Source organism: Muscardinus avellanarius, assembly GCF_963383645.1.
Source record: "Muscardinus avellanarius genome assembly, chromosome: 5".
Classification (NCBI taxonomy): domain Eukaryota; kingdom Metazoa; phylum Chordata; class Mammalia; order Rodentia; family Gliridae; genus Muscardinus; species Muscardinus avellanarius.
In genome coordinates this window covers 70263440-70282596 of record NC_137790.1, presented here as the reverse complement: position 1 = coordinate 70282596, position 19157 = coordinate 70263440, and the positions used below count along the sequence as shown (strand labels likewise).

At 47.4% G+C, this 19157-nt stretch overlaps 1 protein-coding gene across 1 annotated transcript in view; it reads left to right on the top strand.

Moving 5' to 3' along the window:
* FSTL1 (follistatin like 1) overlaps positions 1-19157 on the top strand; it is a gene marked incomplete at both ends in the record, with an annotated part of 60342 nt that overhangs the window by 32363 nt on the left and 8822 nt on the right. Inside the window, 6 exon segments of the mRNA XM_080696524.1 lie at positions 4918-5022; positions 7760-7889; positions 8690-8722; positions 10598-10728; positions 16859-16977; positions 18749-18861. Of these exon segments, the coding sequence (XP_080552650.1) occupies positions 4918-5022; positions 7760-7889; positions 8690-8722; positions 10598-10728; positions 16859-16977; positions 18749-18861 (631 nt within the window).

Sequence of the window (19157 nt, the reverse complement as noted above, 5' to 3'; positions counted from 1 at the left end):
AGCTGCTCCTCCCCACCTTTCTCCCTCCACCACACCCCAGGAGGGAACATGGAGGCCCCGGGGTCAGGCCAACCTGTGTCTGTTCCTGACTCACCTCTCACTGGTTATGTGGCCTCCATGTGCCACAGCTTTTCTGAATCTCAGATGCCTCTGCATCTGTTATGTGGGACTGAAAATATGGGACCGTGCACATAGGTGGCCAGGCCAGAACCCCATTCAGTGGGTGGTGCTGTAGTTAACCTCAGCAGGACCTTAGACCCTTGTCATCCCCGACAGGATTGCTGCCTCAGACCTGCCGGGTTTCCCTGCTCCCAGCCTCTCTCTGTCCAGGATGCTCTGCATTTTAAATCAGAATTGTAGATTGATAAGGGACTCAGCACAAATTAACATCCCAAAGTACCAGGTTCATCATGTCATCTGCTCACTCCCCAACCTAGAGGCTGTCTAGGATCTGTCCTAGGATCGGCCGTGGAGATCCACGCCCCTCACTGCCGTGGTCTGCTGCTTCAGATCTCTTCCCTGCTTCTCTCTTCTCATCGCGGCCCTCCTCACCATGCAGCCATCGCTGACCGTGAGCCCGTCCACACAGTGTTATCCCCCCTCCAGGTGTTTTCTCTCCAACTCCAAATCAGTCACTCCACAGAAGAGTAAGGCCACCTCCCCTCCTAAGGAACGCTCCGGGCGCCTAGGGGATGCACCTGACACCTTTGCTTCCTGAGAAGATGGGGCTCAGAAAAGAGCTGTCAAGAGATGCCACCTTTCTAGAGAAAATATTCTTCCTTCTTGATTTTAATTTCTGCCATAAAGCATGCTTATGAATGGGGAGAATTGGGGAGAAGTTTGAGGGCTTGGGAGAAGACATCCCTCCCAAGTTGGCAGGTACCCCTGCCTGTGCTGGTGGGGTGCCCAGAATTCCCACATCCTGCCCCGCGTGTCACTGGGAGGGCAGAGCTGGGCAGAGCTGCCGGAGCTGAGCTGCTTCTGCACTGCGGCTCTGAGCTGTGGGAGACAAAGAGAGAGATTGCCACCTATTGACAGGCAGGCGAGTCACCTGCAAAGAGGAAGGGTGTACGACTAGCGGCTCCCCCATCTCTCTGGGGCCTGCTCACAGACCACCAGCAGTTTTTAAGCCCTTTGCTTTCTCCAGTCTGCCAGTCCTCCTGCTCTCAGCTATGATTTCTAAGGGAGGACAGGGGAAAATGGGGTCATGACAGCCCAATGGCCATGACAGCATCCCAGTGGGTAACTGAAGTACATTGCCTGCGTGGCGGCAGTCTCTTTCGGTTGTGTGGCTGGCACTCTGCATGCAGTATGTGTCGTTCAGTGTCACACCCACTCTTTCAGGATCATTAGTCACATTTTACACACGAGGAAACTGAGGTTTAGAGAGAGGGCCGTGCCCTTCGTGCAAGTAAGAAATGGAGGTGGGTTGTGCGGAACTCAAGTCTAGACCTCTGCTGAGCTCCTCAGCACTTTCTCCTGACACTTGCTAATCATGCTGTTCACATCCCCATTATAATTTCCTTAACTTTATGTCATCTGGGTATGAAAATAAATACAAAAGCACCATTTCCCTTTAGTTGGGTAGAGTCCTCGTTCTGCCACTTTTTAGTTATTTTGGCCTTTAAGACAGTTCCCTCATCTGTAAAATGAATGAGACTGGTGATGATGTCTAAATTATGGAAGTGTTTTATAGCTTAAAAAACAATATAGGATAAGTCACTTAGCAGGATGCCATGTATTTATAAATGGGAGCTTAGTTATCTATGGTCTAAAGATACGGGTTGGAATCCTAGATCATCTCATTTTTAGCTTTGAGACCTTGGGCAAGTTACTTGGCCTTTCTGATCTCCGATTTCCTCATCAATAAAATGAAGCTCAGAATAATATGAATCTTCTTGCAGGGTTGTCAAGACAGTCAGACGAAATTGTAAGCTGGGTGTAGTGGCGCACACCTGTAATCCCAGTACATGGGAGGCTAGACAGTAGGATTTCAGGTTCAAGACCAGCCTCAGCAACTTAGTGAGAGCTTGTTTTACATTAGAAAACAAAATAGAGCGTCAGGTGTAGCTCAGAGGTAAAATGTCCCTGGGTTTAATTTTCAGCACCAAAAAAAAAAAAAAAAAGAAAGAAAGAAAAGAAAAGAAAAAGGAAAGAAATTACTAGGGAAACACCTAGTAAATTTTAACTGTAGTATTCAGAAACGAATTGGCTAATTGTTGTAATTTGAGTAGAAAGTATCTTTCTCCAAATGGATCTTTGAGAACTATTTCTGAAAAAATAAATGACCTGGGTTGAGTTTAACCTATAAGAAAATACTTTTATTTATTTATTATTCATTTACTTACTTTTATGGGTACTGAGGATGGATCCCAGGGGCATTCTATCTCTGAGCTACACCCCCTGCCCTATTTTTTATTCTTTTATTTTGAAACCGGGTCTCACTAAGTTGCAAAGGGCCTCACTAAGTAGCTGAAGCTGTCCTTGAACCACAATCCTCTGGTCTCACCCTCCCAAATGCTGGGATTAAAAGCGTGCGCCACCACGCCCAGCTGAAAATACTTTTATTTTTAATCCTCACTAAAAGCAAGATAAGCTAGACAGAGACTCCGGAAATGCCACTCACAGGCAGCTCTGTACGGTGTTACCATTAATCCCACGTCGGGCTGCTTGCTTTATGGTTATGATGCACTTCCAAATATATTATCGCATTTCATCTTCACAGAGCAGCGCTGGTATTCGCTGCCCCTTTTACAGATAAGGAAACATGAGGCACAGAGAACTAAAGTGACCAGGTAGAGACACACAGCTGCTGGGCGAGCTCTGTGGTGTTTGCCACAGCTGTGCGCTGCTGGTCCTTGAGTCCTTGAGTGTGAGCGTGCTTTTGTGTGCGGGTGGCTCACGGGGCACACCCGCAGGGGTAGAGTGGCTAGGGGAAGGGAGAAGATTATTCTGTCTCGAGTTTTTTGTTGTTTTTTTTTTAACATTGACCAGCAGTAGCCTTTTCGGGTTCCTTTTCAGTGTTGCTTCACATTTCCAGGCTTAGTTCGCACAAGAAGGTCCTTGCCTGGAGAATACAGTTTGATTTTTATCTGCACTCCCTGTTTAGAAAACAACCTCTCTCCAGGCCCTCTGCCTTATGAGAATTACTTCCTTTTTTCTTCCCTGCCTGCCAGCTTTATTAAATTCTCCTCAGCAACATCCAGAAAAGAATTGGTTTAGCAACAGCATGTGAACCAATGAAAGGCGAGTGTGCAGAGGACTCCTAGGCCAATGGGAGCCCTGCCAGGCAGGCGAGGCGGCTTGTGGAGGGAAGAATAGCCTTGCAGTTCTCAAGGCCGCCGCAGGGTGGCAGCAAACCAGCTGTATTGGACAGGTCCCTCGGCTAGCTCTCCCGTCTACTTTGTCCTTTTCTTTTCTTTTCTCTTCTTTTCTTTTCTTTTCTTTTCTCTTCTCTTCTCTTCTTTTCTCTTTTCTTTTCTTTTTTAATAGAACCTATTCTTGGATTTCAGACATTTACCGGCCATAAGAATTCTCCTGTTACATCTTTGTGGGTGTGAGTTCCCTGCATGACATGGTAGACATGGCCTTCCTCATGCACCCTTGCCTTTGCCACAGCCAGTCCTGTGACCCCAGTGGTTTGCCACAGCCAGTGCCAGCCCAGTGGTCTTGGGCCTGGTGGTGTGCGGCGACTCTGGCTGCCCAGCCAGACCGTGAGAGGGGTGGGGAAGTTACCCTCGTTCGCTGAAGCACCACCACTCCTGGGCGAGTGGCGAGTGAGCAGGCGGCTCCTCCAGGGAACAGGAGCAAGGCCCTGGGCCCCCGACAGATGGGCGCCGGCAGCACCCGCGCAGGTGCAGACAGACGCTCCTGCCTGGGTTCTGCTGCGAACATCTGGACAGGAGTCTGACCAGCAAGTGGTTTGGGGGTAGTTTCCTCTTTCAGGTAGTTTGGCTCTTATGGTTCTGAAGTTAAAGCAGACAAAGAGATGCCCAATATCAAAAAACCAAATCCCCGTTTGCGTGGTTTAGCCGTCCTTCTTTTGCCCTTTGAGAGATTGCTTTTAACACCAGGAGATGTGGTGTTAAAAGCAATAAATCTCATGTGGGGCCACGAGATGCTCGTATTTCTCTCCAACATTCCCATTTCTTTTGGACTTAGTCTTCTCGTCCCGTAAGAATCACGGAAGACATCAAACTTCAGAAAAACTCGTTTGATTCTTTCCCTCCAGTTCTCTGTGACCCCTGATGTTTCACATATATAAACACGTACTTTCTCATATGTAAATATATACATACACACACAAACACTTTCACATATGTAAATACACACACACACACACACACACACACACACACACACACACACTTTCTAAATGTTCTTTTTTTCCTTGATATTTGTGGAACTGCTTGAGGACAAGGACTGGTCTTGGTATATTCAGCCCAATAAGCTTCTTTTCTTTTCTTTTCTTTTCTCTTCTTTTCTTTTTTTGGTGGTACTGGGGTTCCTGGAAGCCCTTTTACCTCCGGGCTACACTCCCAGACCTATTTTATATTTTTGAAACAGGGTCTCTTAAGCCAGCGCGGCTGGCTTCGAACCTGCGCGATCCTCCTGTCTCCGCCTCCCAGGCGCAGGGATTACAAGCGTGCGCCACCACGTCCGGCTTTTTTTTTTTTTTTTTTTAAGAAAGGAATTCTGGTTCTTGTAGAAATGAACTAGGACTTAGGTGCCTGAGCCAGCCTGGAGCAGTGCCGGGAGCCCAGGGCTGGCTGTGGGGGTGACTTTTGGCTGACCTGCAGCACTGTGAGCTGCGACTCCAGACTGAAGTCCAAGCCTGAAGGCTAATTACTACCACTGTCTCTTCCTGTGATGGGGCTCATCTCAATAACGTGGTTTCCGTTCTGATTTGTGTTTTAGGAAGAAATAAGGAGCAAGTCCAAGATCTGTGCCAATGTGTTTTGTGGAGCCGGGCGGGAATGTGCAGTCACAGAGAAAGGCGAGCCCACCTGCCTTTGCATTGAGGTAGGTCTTGATGTCAGGAGCCTGAGGACATTGGCCAAGGCCAGTGTGTGACTACCATGCTGGAGCTGCCAGTCAGCAGGGCAGTGCCAGCAATTTCATCATCTTTATAAAGGCACACCTTGTCTATCTGGAAGACATGTAGAAATGATCCCCCAGGGTTAAAAATCAGATGCCTGATTTTTAATGCAGATATATATTTTCTTTTATAAAAAATGTTTAGCCGTACAAGACTTTTCAAATTAAGTTTTAATTTATATAAGTCAAATAGTATAGACATTTGTACAGATATAAAACTAGTAACATTTCTGTGTAACCCTCCAATCCCATTCGTCTGAGGTAACTGGTATTAACAGTTTGATATATGTTGTTTCAGGTTTTTTTTTTTTTTTTGCTATGGTGGTATGAACCTAGGGTTTCCCTCTGTTTTGCATAGAAATGAGTTTATAATACAGGGATATGCAATTTGCTTTTCAGACGCATAGATATATCACGGACAACACTTCAGATGAGCACATATAGCTTTAACTCATTTTTAAACAGCTGCATAATACTTAATAATAGAAAATAATTAGATTTATTCAAAATGGTTAAATAATATTTTCTTATATAAAATAACTAGATTTAGTCAATCATTTTCCCAGAGATAGACATTTAGGTGGTCCTTGGGTCCTTTGGCACAATAAACAATAACAATCTTATACAATATTTCTTCAGGCTGCTGCCTTTATTTCTGTTAAGATCGATGGCCACCAGGTCCTTCTAGGTCAAAGTATATGCAAATTTAAAAAAAATTCTGGACAGAATGTAGGTCTTGCAGTTTCACTTTTAAATGACATTTGGAGTTCAAAGTGAGCCAGGCGTGATGGTGCATGCCTGGAATCCCGGCACTTGGGAGGTGGAGACAGGAACAGCAGATGTTTGAAGCCAGCCTCAGCAACTTAGCAAGGCTCCCAGCAATTTATTGAGACCCTGCTTCCAAGTAAAAAAATAAAAGAGGGCTGGAGATGTAGCTCGAAGGTAGAATGCCCCTGGGTTCAATTCCCAGCATACACAAAAGGAATAAAAAATAAAAATAAAAACAAAAAATGAACCTTTGTGAAATAGGCAAGACTGATAAATTCTCACTCCTGGTGCAGACAAATACCCTGGACCTGTGTCTTTTTTTCTGTCCCTCCCTTCTGAAAAATCAACCTATAACCTGGAAACACAGGTCTTTCTTAAGTAAATATACCCAACTTAGTCTCCATATTCAAAACCCTGACCCATTGCCCCAGAAAGGAAAGTCTCCCAACTCGGAAACCTAAAACCTGGTCTTACTCCGAATCATTTTGCCCTGGGGGGTTCTTGCTGAACATACACTGACCACAGCATGGTGGCAGAGCCCAGACTAGGATCCAGAAACCTGACGTCTCAGCTGGGCCACATATAAATGTGTGATTTTGAGCAAACTAATTCCCTTGAAATGTCATGAAAACAGAGCCGGTGTTTAGTTTTTAATTTTTTTTTAACATCTATTCTTTCTGGTTTTGATCCCTCTATAAGGTCTAAGCTAAACTTGCTTTTCAGGCGCATAGATATATCATGGACAACACTTCAGATGAGCACATAGCTTTAACTCCCTTCCCCCTTCTAAAAACAACAGAAATCTTAGGAAATGGAGGTTGTCTGTGATTTTGGCACCTTCAGTAGCAAAGCAGAACTTAGGTGCCAGATGAACTTTATTCCATATTCCTGTCCATAGTGATTGACTGGAGCCCTTCACCCCACCCCACACTCGCAAAGGAGATTGTGAAAAGAGGAGGAAGACAAAATGGTCCCTAAATACCAAACAGAGCAAAAGATCTCTATAATTAGGCCCCAGAAAAATAGAGAGAGAGAGAGAGAGAGAGAGAGAGAGAGAGATGGGGGGGGTGGGGGGGTGTCAGTGACCATCAATCTTCACATTCCCACTTCTAGCTGTTTTGTCATCGAATGTTGAAATTTTAAGAGATCTTAGATCATCAAAAGACATTGCATAACTTTTTCCAAAGTGACAATCCAAATTCCTGACTCCTAATAAAATGTCCTTTCTATTAACTTGAGAGACCATTTGCTGTGCCCTAATAAAATGCCTGAGATTGCGTAGTGTATAAACAGTAGGGATTTAACTCTCACAGTTCTGGCCACTGTGAAGTCTGAGATCCAAGCACACGTAGCTTTGATGCCCGGTGAGGGCCGCTCTCTACTTCCAGTTTGGCACGTTGAACACTGTTTCCTCTCACGGCAAAAGACAGAAGGGCAAAGGGAGAAATGCTGTGTGAAACTTCTTTTATAAAGGCCTTCATCCCATTCATGAAGGAGGAGCCCTCCTGACCTCAATACTCCCAAGGGCCTTGCCTGCTGATACTGCCACATTTGAGATTGCGTTTCAATAGGAATTTTGGAGGAGGACCAAGTACTTAAGCCACAGTAGGATATCTGTTTCCACATTGAGTAGAATAAATGACCCTGGACCAGAATGGGCACCAAGTGCCATGGGGGGCTGGGAGGTGAAGGAATGCTTCCAATATCAAGGGGGTTAGGGTTGCTGAAGGCCAGACCTGAAGATCCCTGTGCCCTGGTGGCATAGAGGCTCCATCTTGCTGGTCGAGAGTCCATGCATGAGTGTGCATGGGTGTGTGCATGTTTGCACACGTGTGCCCTGGAGTATGTGTTGGTACCCATGACTCACTGGCACCCTCCCTCGGGTCCGTTTCAGCAATGCAAACCTCACAAGAGGCCTGTGTGTGGCAGTAATGGCAAGACCTACCTCAACCACTGTGAGCTGCATCGAGATGCCTGCCTCACTGGATCCAAAATCCAGGTTGATTATGATGGACACTGCAAAGGTACGGCATGCTGTCACCGGCTGCACGGCCACCCTACCCACTGGGAGCCAGGGAGCACAGCTGTGTGGCCGGGCTGTCCTCATGACCTTTCCAGCATGCTTATGGCCTCCTACAGCTGTGGAGACCAACCACAGCAGACCAATCCTACTGACATTTGTGAGCCTGCTGGGCTTGCCCTGGATGGCCCAGGCCTCTGCCCTGGATTTTCTGCTTTAAGCTTCAGAGGGGCTTCTAGCACTGTCTGCAGCTGGAGCGCAGATACAGTGACCACATCGGTAATCAAAATAAGAAAGTAAGACAACCCATGAAGGAATTCCATACCTTTACAAAGAGCAAATACATGTCTCTTTTCCTATGGCTGTGAATTTGGGAACCTCTTAGCCTTATGTTTCCTCTATTATGTGCCCCGTTACCTTTGGAGCAAGAGGGAAGGAGTCCCAGGCTTCTCGCTAACTAGAAACCAGTCCCTGGCCGGGCCATAGCCCTGCCAGGCCCGCTCAGCCTTGACATTTCCCGTTTCCCAGGCGTGGTCACCACTTCATTCCATCCAGAATGATTCTCCATAGGAAATCTCAAAATCCCAGGGAGCCCAACCGGAGAGCAACTCAGTGGCCCCAAAATATCAAGAGAAGATCCTCATCCTGGGGTCCTGGAGGATGGAAAGGAGACAAAGCTTTAAGACAAAATGATAGACAAGTTACAGTATACTACACAGTTTTTATCCTAGAAATACACAGAAATACACCCCTCCATACACACACACACTTTGTATTACACATGTTTTTCCTTTTGCCTTACAGAGAAGAAGCCTGTAAGTCCATCTGCCAGCCCAGGTGAGTTCTGTTTTCCTTCAGTGTGCAGGTATCTTGAGAGGGAACTTTGTGTCCCCCCAGCCCCTGCCAAGCACACAGACGCTCCTGTGTGTCAGAGCTTGTGACCCACAACTAGCTGCAGCTTAGCAAAGCTCAGAAAGCTGGAAAACTGCGTTTTCTGGGTGCCTGCCAAGAAAACAGCTGGTTGGGTGGAAGGTTAGCTGTTTTCAAATTTTTCTGAGTCGTGACAGCATTGCAAGGACAGAGAAGCCACTGAGTCCTTCTTTCAGCACCCTGCAAACATCCTCGTATCACCGGCCCAGCAGGACCAGGACGCACAGCTCTTTGGAAAGGGGATAATTAGAAACTGGGTGCTGTGGCGCATACCTGTCATCCCAGTACTTGAGTGACTGCAACAGGAGAATCACAGATTCGAGGCCAGCCTCAGCAACACAGCAGGATCCTCAGCAACTTAACAAGATCTTGTTTAAAAAAAAGTCCTCAGTATTAAAAAATAAAATAGGACTGGGGTGTAACTCAGTGGTAGAGTGGCCTTAGGTTCTAGCCCCAGTATCACAAAAAAGGAGTTAATTAGAAATTCTAATAAGGTGCCTGATGTGGTTTTCTGTTCATATGAATTAAAATTTCATCATGATTGCCGGGCGTAGTGGCGCACGCTTGTAATCCCCGCGCTTGGGAGGCTGAGACAGGAGGATCGCACAGGTTCAAAGCCAGCCTCAGCTACTGAGTGAGGCTCTCAGCAACTTAGTGAGACCCTGTTTCCAAATAAAGTATAAAATAGTTCGGGGAGTATAGCCCGGAGGTAGAAAAGCCCCTGGGTTCCACCCCCAGTACCACCAAAAAAAAAAAAAAAAATTCATCGTTATCTATATAGGCACAGAAGCTTGAGCGTATACTTTCCTCAGAGCCCCACAGTATCCTTATGAGGTAGGTAGATCTTACTTAAGAAGAAATTGAGGCTCAGAGAGATTATGTAGGTTTCCCCAAGTCACACAGCTAGGAAGGACAGAGTGGAGAAAAACACCCAAGCGTTCCTTCCGCTGGCCTCCCACCATCTTCCTACCCCGCCGTAAGTTGTCTTCCCAGAATTTTCTTCTTCCACAGCTCTCTCTATTCTGCTTCCCCGCCCGCCCGCCAGACTCTCAGTGCCACCTGTTGCACCCACGTGACTACAGCAGCTGTGCAGAGCCGGGCTTCCACATGCCCTTCCTTGGCCTCATTTGCTTAAAAAATAAATAATAAATAAGATACATGTGAGGTTTGGGGGTTTGTTTTGTGTGTGTTACTGGGAATTGAATCTGAGGCCTCTTATGTCCCAAATTTCATTAAGTACTCTACCACTAAGCTACATCCTCCGCCCTTTTTATTTGGAGACAGGGTCTCGCTAAGTTGCCGAGGCTGGCCTCAGACATTACATCCTCCAGCCTCTGCCTCCCGAGTAGCTGGGAATCACAGGCATGCAACCACCACGCCCGGCTAAATGGTGTAAAAAATTTTAATGGGAGAAAGTTTTGATAGAAAAATCAGGAATCTAGTGACGTAACGAACTATGGGTCTTGTTTATTCTCCGTATTATTTCAGCCTAGCTTTGAGCCAAGAGAGCATAGCTCTAGCCATTGATCCCCCCCTCAGCTTCCTAAAGTTAATGAAAATGCCCTATTTTTTTCACACTCAAGCAACAAAGGCTATTTTAATATTCTCCATCTTTGTCAGTGTTATAGAGGTACGAGCTTGGTTCCTGGCTAGACATCTTCCGGTGTGCGCCCTGGGTGTGATCCCCTGTCTCCTGCGTGCTGTGAAGCCTGGGTGACTCAGGCAGAGCCAGGGGTGGGTGTCTTCTCCTGCCAGCACTGACCGCCCTCCCTCTCCCCGCAGTCGTTTGCTATCAAGCCAACCGTGATGAGCTCCGGCGGCGCATTATCCAGTGGTTGGAGGCTGAGATCATTCCAGACGGCTGGTTCTCCAAAGGCAGCAACTACAGTGAAATCCTAGACAAGTACTTCAAGGTAATCCACATCGGCTCTCCTCCCTTGCCTGGCCAGGAGAAACTAGAGCTCTGTTTAGCATTCCCAAGTGCTCCACAGTCTAGATCATTCCAAAAGGCTGTGAACGTTTCCTCTGACCCGCTGGAGTGTGGGAGGCCTGCAGCCGACCTTTGGGGTCCAACACATACGAGCTGCTCCCCATGGGCAATTAATCCACACGGGTCTTGGAGAGGCGTCGGGGAGAAACGTGGCCAAGCTCTGTCCCCTGATGGAGCTGGCTGATGACTCACTGGCCTCACCCCAACCCAAACCGCTTCAGCCTCTTTTTACCTATCCAGTTTGACATTTCTCTGTCACTCACCTGACCATCCACAGCCCACAGAGCTTGCTCATTTGAGAAGAGGTGATGGACCGACATTTCATGGCTCCAGAGATTCTTTATGAACTGAGTCAGGGCCATTGCCCACCACATTTACTTGAAAAGACAGAACCTTCATTAAGGCCAGGAGAGATGCTGCTTTTAAAAAATGAGCCGGGCGTGGTGGCGCACGCTTGTAATCCCCGCGCTTGGGAGGCAGAAACAGGAGGATCACGCAGGTTCGAAGCTAGCCCCGCGCGCTGGCTTAGGAGACCCTGTTTCCAAATAAAAAAAAAAAAATGCAAAAATAAGTCTGGGAGTGTAGCCCGGAGGTAGAAGGGCTTCCAGGAACCCCAGTACCACCAAAAAAAAAAAAAAGAAAGAAAGAAAAAATGAGGGCCGGGCATGGTGGCGCACGCTTGTAATCCCCGCGCTTGGGAGGCAGAGACAGGAGGATCTCGCAGATTCGAAGCCAGCTGCGCATGCTGGCTTAGGAGACCTTGTTTCTAAATTAAAATGTAAAAGTAGGTCTGGGAGTGTAGCCCGGAGGTAGAAGGGCTTCCAGGAACCCCAGTACCACAAAAAAAAAAAAAAAGGAAAAATGAGGAAGGAAATAGTAATTGACAACGGATAGGGCCGCCAGGCATTGAGGTATTTCAGAGAGCTCTGTAGAAGGAATGGTTAAGGCCTTTCCAGGTGACTGACAAGAACACCAAGCCAGGCGTGGTGGCACACGCTTGTAATCCCAGCATTCAGATGGAGGGTGGTGGTTCAGGGACAGCCTCCGCTACTTAGTGAGGCCCTCTGCAACTTAATAAGACTCTGTTTCAAAATAAAGACTAAAAAATAGGGCAGGGCGTGTAGCTTGGAAGTTGAATGCCCCTGGGTTCCATCGACAGACCTGCCCCCCACTCAAAAAAAGAACACAGGCACACACATAGGAATACTCAGAAACACACACAACAGGCTGGGCACACACACACACACGCACCCGCACACGCACACACACACACTACAGAGTTGCACATGTTACACAGAAACATCCTGCACACAGACACGCACACTTCCACAGAAGCACAAAGCCCCCTTCACTCTTAAGACATAGATCTCACCAGGCATTGGTGCCCCATGCCTGTAATCCTGGTACTTGGGAGGCTAAGACAGGAGGATCACAGGTTTAAAGCCGGCCTCAGGAACTGAGTGAGGCTCTCAGCAATTTAGCAAGACCCTGTTTCCAGGGTCTGGGGGTATAACCCAGAGGTAGAAGTCCCCTGGATTTCATCCCTAGTACCACACACACAAAAAAGAACAGATTTCTAGGTGGACCTCATGCTCCCATTACGTGCTCTCAGTCCTGACCAGCCAGGACTCCGGGGCAGCGCCAAACCCCAAGAGACTTCTTGCAGCTCTGAGGCCATTCATCACACTCAGTGCCAGTCTGAACTGGAGATTCTTGCTTCTAGAACTGGTATTGTGGAGGAATTCTGGGTTCAGTTAAATGGATATTGGATCATTTAAGACTTCTTGACTCATTGTGAGTAAATAAAAGTTTCTCTCCTCTGTGGCAGAATCGCTCTCTCTAGATTTCAGGTTTCTGAGATCACACCAGTTTGAGAAAGCATAGCTCCTTTCTGTCCTCTGCCTCAGCCATTCCCACAGGACAGAGCCCTTGTGTCAGGGTGGCTTCTCTTCTACAGACAAACACAGTATGATGCTGAGCAGGAGAGTTGAATAGGAGCAAAAAGTAACTTAAAGAAAATGCTGGCCATATGCCTGTAATCCCAGTACTTGGGAGGCTGAGACAGGATCGCAGGTTCAAGAATAGATTCAGCCAGGCGTGGAGGCACACGCTTGTAATCCCAGCATTTGGGAGGCTGAGACAGGAGGATTCAGTTCTCGGCCAGCCTCGACTACTTAGTGAGAGGCCCTTGCAACTCAGTGCGACCCTGTTTCAAAATAAGGAATAAAAAATGGGGCTGGGGGTGTAGCCCGGAGGTAGTATGCACCTGGGTTCCATCCCCAGTACCACACACACACACATACACACACACACACACACACACACACACACACACACACACACAAATAGTCTCAGCAACTTAGCAAACCTCTCAGCAACTCAACAGTGAGACACCTGTTTCAAAACAAAACAAAATAAATAAATAAATAAAATGGGCTGGGGGTGTAGCTCAGAGATAGAATTTCCTGGGCTCAATTCCAAGAATAAACAAACAAACAAGCAAATAAATATTTTTTCCAAGCCCCAGTGAGTGGTACCAGCAGGGCCTGTTCTGAGCAGTGACTGCCCTGTGATTACAGCATGGAGCTGTGGGCCCCAGGAAGCGCCTTGCAAGGGGCCACTTGGGACCTCGTAACCATTTACAGTGGCCCTTTAATGTACCTGTGTGAGGCATCTGTGACACCTGCTATTAGATTTGACTCCCAAGAGAAAGCTCGGTCACCAGTGACAAACACGAAGTCCCTCTTCCCAGACGCTCTGGCCATGTCTTACAGGAGAAAGCCAGGGTTCCTTCTCACTGCTTTGATGACTGTGGGGGCCTGCGTGGTACTCTTTACGCAGGGAGGTCCCTCCCAGGAAGTCAGCCGCAGCCTGCTGGTGAGATCCAACATCTCAAAGAGATCGTTTCTGAACCAGTGAATTACCCCACCTGGCTGGTGTTCCATATATCAGAATAGTTGAAAAATAAGCCAGACGTGGTGATGCACGCTTGTAATCCCAGCATTTGGGAAGCTGAGACAGGAGGATCACAAGTCAGCGGCCAGCCTCAGCTACTTAGTGAGGCCCTCCACAACTTAGTGAGACCCTGTTTCAAAATAAAGAATTAAAAAATAGGGCTGGGGGTGTAGCTCAGAGGTAGAATGCCCCTGGGTTCAATCCCCAGTACTGCAAAAAACAAACCCCCCCAAAAAAAAATTTTTTTTAAAGAATAGTTAAAAATGGATCTAATCAGCCGGGCATGGTGGCGCATGCTTGTAATCCCAGCATTCGGGAAGCTGAGACTGGAGGATCACAGTTCACGGCCAGCCTCAGCTACTTAGTGAGGCCCTCCACAGCTCAGTCTATACCCTGTTTCAAAATAATAATAAAAAAAAATAGGGCAGGGGGTGTAGCTCAGAGGTTGGATGCCCCTCGGTTCCATCTCCAGGCCCACAAAAAAAAAATGGATCTAATCTGAATTTGGAGAAGGCCAGAATCTGCCTTTCACTTCTACCAGTGGCTCACTCACCAGGTGAAAACACAACAGAAAGAAGGGACGACCCTCCTGGGAAGATGCTTTCAGGCCATGTCACACTCCCTGTGACTCCAGGTGAGACTCCTGGATGCCAGGGCAGAATCTGGAGCAGCCTCTTACCTCCCTTGCCCTGGAGCCCTGTATCCAGTTGTGTCAGCTGCTGTGTGTGAGTGAGTGGCGGGCTCCGCCCATTGTTTCTGAGAAATCTCTGAACTTAGAATAATGTGCCCCAGCTTGAGTCTCAAGAAGCGCCTCTGCCTGCCTTTTCACACCCCTGAAGTTACATCTCTAATATAGAGCTGGGGAATCCAGGCATACTAAGCCTTTGTAACTGATGGCTGAACAAAGGCTGTGATTTCATGATGGATCATGGTCTTGGCAGGCAGATCCCACAGGCATTTCGTGTTATTCCTGGGGCAGGTACCAGACTTCTGGGTTCCTGTGGGTTCCACACACAGATCTGGCCTGGGGAGGGCCAGCTGGGCCTTTGTGAAAGAAGACTGCAGACGGGCTGGGATGTCACCGTAGCCTTGGGTCTGTATTCTAGTGCCACTAGTGCTTGAAGTGTGTGCACATGGCGCTGCCTTTGAGAGCCACCTGGACTGTAGTTGTCAGGTGCAGGGTGGCCACGGCGTCCCTCTGGTCGCAGGCCTGCAGCCAGTGTGAGACTGTCGGCCTCTACACAGTCATCAGGCCCCGATGATGTTGGGGTGTCTGAGGGTTGCTTCTCTCTGCCCAGTGCATGCAACATTTGGACTCAAGAAACTTCTCTGCTCCTAAGAATGCCCCTAGCGAAGCTTTTTAAATTACCCTCCCTTAGCCGGGCGTGGAGGCGCACACTCGTAATCCCAGTACTTGGAAGGCTGAGACAGGAGGATCACAGGTTTGAAGCCAGCCTCAGCAACTTAGTGAGGCTCTCAGTAACATTAGTGACACCCTGTTTCTAAATATAAAGTAGATCTGGAGTTGTAGCATAGAGGTAGAAGGCCCCTGAGTTCCATCCCCAGTACCACAAAAAATAAATAAATAAAAATAAATAAATTACCCTCCATTGATTAATCAAGACCTCACAAGGAGAACTATAGGGAGGTTTTGCCTTAGGATGAAATATACAGTGGATGAAGATTATCTGCGGTCTGTTCCTGGGAATCAGGATGGGAGTGAGAAACCAGTGCTGAGCAAGGGCCTCCTGGCTGTTTCACACATAGCTGCCACTGTACACTCTGTGGGAAGATTACAGCCTTGGAGTGGGCACATGTGAAACAGCAGTTGTGCAACCAGAGGGCATCACTACATTTTCCCCTTCTCCTGAAAACCTGGACAACTTTCCCTCCAGAAGCCCTCACACCATCTGAGGAGCCCACCTTGAAAGTCACATGGGGCTGCCGGTCATTTCCCTGGACAGCGCTATGATGTGGCCCTAGAGAAAGAATTTGGGGTGTCATGAGGTGGAGCTAAAGAGGCAGCATCATCCAACCTGAAATTCAATCAAGGCCCCCAAATTGAATAGAACCAGGGCTTCTTGTATGGTCTCAGGTGGCCAAGGTCTCAGTTGGGCATCTCGCCTTGAAGGGAACAGTGCCTGAGCTCATTCCCCACACAACCCATGCCCCCGGGTGGTCAGAACAGCCTGCATGGAGTTGCCTGAGGACATGTGCACACATCTTCGGTGGGGCCCACAGGGCAGGGCTGGGCCTTTGCACCGCCCCACCTATAGCTTGCCTATTAGTGGCCTGTGCCTATGAGTTCCCACTGATAGGGTTGGCTACAGGAACCAGTTAAAGAGTTAAGCCCTGATATCAGGGCAGAGAGGCTGCAATCAGACAGTAAAATAGAGTTCTGTGGTTCCCTAAGGGAGCTGGGAAGGTGGCTTGCCTTTGCTGCTCCAGAGCTGCTAGTCAAAAGCACGCATCCTGGGCATCATTGCGGATTCCGATTCGCAGCTTGCAGTTTTACACCCTGTCATTCCATGTGCGTCAGAGTTTGGGAACGTGTCTGGCCTGAACCCGAGGGTAAAGATGAGAATACATATGGGACAGTGTGCGGGTCAGGGCTACAGAGCATCCTCGGGCACCCAGGCTCAGGCCACCCCCCTGAGCAGGGTATGGACCAAAAGGCACCTGCTGGCTCCTACCCAGGCACTGTCATTCATCTTAGGGCACTGGTTCCTTCTCTGGATGCACAGCGATTCCAGCCTTTATTGCCATAGCTACTTAAGGAAAGGCCGGGGCAGAATTAGAATAAGTCAAGAGCGATGGGGGAGCCCAGTGTGGTGGTACACACCTGTGATTCCTGTACTTGGGAGGCTGAGACAGGAGGATTGCAAGTTTGATGCCAACCTCAGAAACTTTGTGAAGCTCTCAGCAACTTAGCAAGACCCTGTTTCCATATTTAAAAAAAACAACAACAACAACAACAAAATAACATGCTCTGGAGGTAGCGCTCAGAGGTAGAATACCCTGGCTCAGTCCCTAGCAATGATAGGATTGGAGTCCCACAAACATTCCTAAAGCATCTCTTCATGCCCTTTCCCTTTAAGAACTTCGATAATGGTGACTCTCGCCTGGACTCTAGCGAGTTCCTGAAATTTGTGGAGCAGAATGAAACTGCCATTAACATCACCACGTATGCTGACCAGGCAAACAACAAGCTGCTCAGGTAAGAGGAGCGAGGGCGCGGTGGTCCATGATGGGAGGCCACCCAGCAGAGGGGATACGAACCCCTCCCTCCCTGCCAAGGAGCCACTCGTACCAAGGCCAAGTATAAAGGGGAAACAGGAATTCTGCCCTCTTCTGCTCTGTGAACAATAGGAACTGGTATATTGAGCAACACTGATATTTGATCACATAACTATTGTTGGGGCCAGAACTTAGAAGAGAAAAAGAACGTAATTTTAAATGATCAAGGTCACATCAGAGCAAAGTTGGTTGTTGAAAGCTGTGGGTCATAAACTGGTTAGTTTTCCCGAGGAATTACTTTAAGGCATTATCTAACTGTTGGTCTAAAATAGCTTCAGTTTTGATTTTTAAGACAGTGCTGATTTATGTAGATTACTCTGTTACAGATATTTTTTTTCTGGTATTATTCCAGAATAAATATTAATAACAGCCTTTATGAAACTTCTGATGTGATTCCTATTCCAGCATATTGATAAGATTAAAGATAGCAAAAATACCTCTCTTGTGTTCAAAAGAAGTCCAAAACAGTTTCTACAAGAATTCTTTCTAATAATAATCCATAATCTTAAAGTATAGAATCTGCAAATCCTAGCCAGGCATGGTCACGCACGCTTGTAATCCCAGCATTTGGGAGGCTGAGACAGGAAGATTGTGGTTCGCAGACAATCTCAGCTACTACTTAGTGAGGCCCTTTGCAATTCAGTGACACCCTGTTTCAAAATAAAGAATAAAAAATAGGGCTGGGGGCGTAACTCAAAGCTAGAATGCCCCTGGGTTCCATCCCCAGTACTGCAAAAAAAAAAAAAAAAAAAAAAAAAAAGAGAAGAAGAAGAAGAAGCCGCAAATCCTTCAAATTTTGGTAAACTGAAATCAGGTAATGCTTACACTTTGAATATTTGACCCTCATAACATTCCAAGGAAGGAAAGCTTTTTGTCTTTCCTTTCTAGGTGAGAAAACAGGCTCAGAAAAGTTGAACAACTATCTCAAGACCATATGGAGAACACACACTTAGTCCAGGTCTCAAATGCAGGCCAGCGAGAGTGCAGGAACTTGCCTTCTATAAAGCTTCCTTGAAAGAGCTCTTTCTGGGATGGAGATAGTCGTGATTCTTGCTTGATTCCACAGTCTCAAATCCCATACTCCTTTCCCGTCCTCGAAGATCTCTTCTGTTTTGATTTTTCTGGTCCAGTTGACTATTATACCATGTGGAAAGGCAATTGCTACTGAAAGGTGTGCAGGTAGTGAAAACCTTGGTCAGTCAAGGTGGACAAAATTATTCACAAAACTTTAGTGGTCAGCTGGGCATGGTGGCATACGCCTGTAATCCCAATACTTGGAAAACTGAGTCGGGGTGGTTGCAGGTTCAAAGCCAGCCTCAGCAATTTACCGAGGTCCTCAGCAACTTAGTGAGACCTTATTTCCAAAGTAAAATAGGGCTGGAGATGTAGATTGGAGGTAGAATACCCCTGAGCTCAATCCTTAGTACCAAAAAAAGAAGAAAAAAAAGAAAAAACTTTAGCGGTCTTGCGAGAACATTTGAACAGCGTCAGTAATCTGACATACAGCTTAATAAACTGACAGTGACATACTTCCAGGAGCCAGGATGGGCAGTGGTTGTGATGGGTTAGTGTGGGAGGGAAGTTCCTCGCTGTGCACTCAATTGCTCGGGGTACATAAGCCTCATGCTCCCTTCCCTCCTTGGGCATGAACCCAGGTCTGGCTGACTCCTTTCTCCTGCATTTGGTTTCAGAGGACTCTGCGTGGATGCTCTCATCGAGCTGTCTGATGAAAACGCTGATTGGAAACTCAGCTTCCAGGAGTTCCTCAAGTGCCTCGACCCATCCTTCAACCCCCCTGAGAAGAGTATGCCTAACCTGGAAACAGAGAGTTGTCAGGGGTGGAGGCATTTGGGGGACCAAGATAGAAAGGACTGGTGGAGCCGGGGTGGAGCACATGCCTGTCATCTTAGTACCTGGGAGGCCAAGACAGGAAGATCACAGATCTGAGACCAGTCCCAGCAACTTAGCAAAAACGTCAGAAGTCTAGTGACACCCTGTTTCAAAATAAGGCTGTGGGTGTAACTCAGAGGTAGAATGCCCCTGGGTTTGGTCCAAGGAAGGAAGGAAGGAAGGAAGGGAAGGAAAAAATAAAATAAGGCT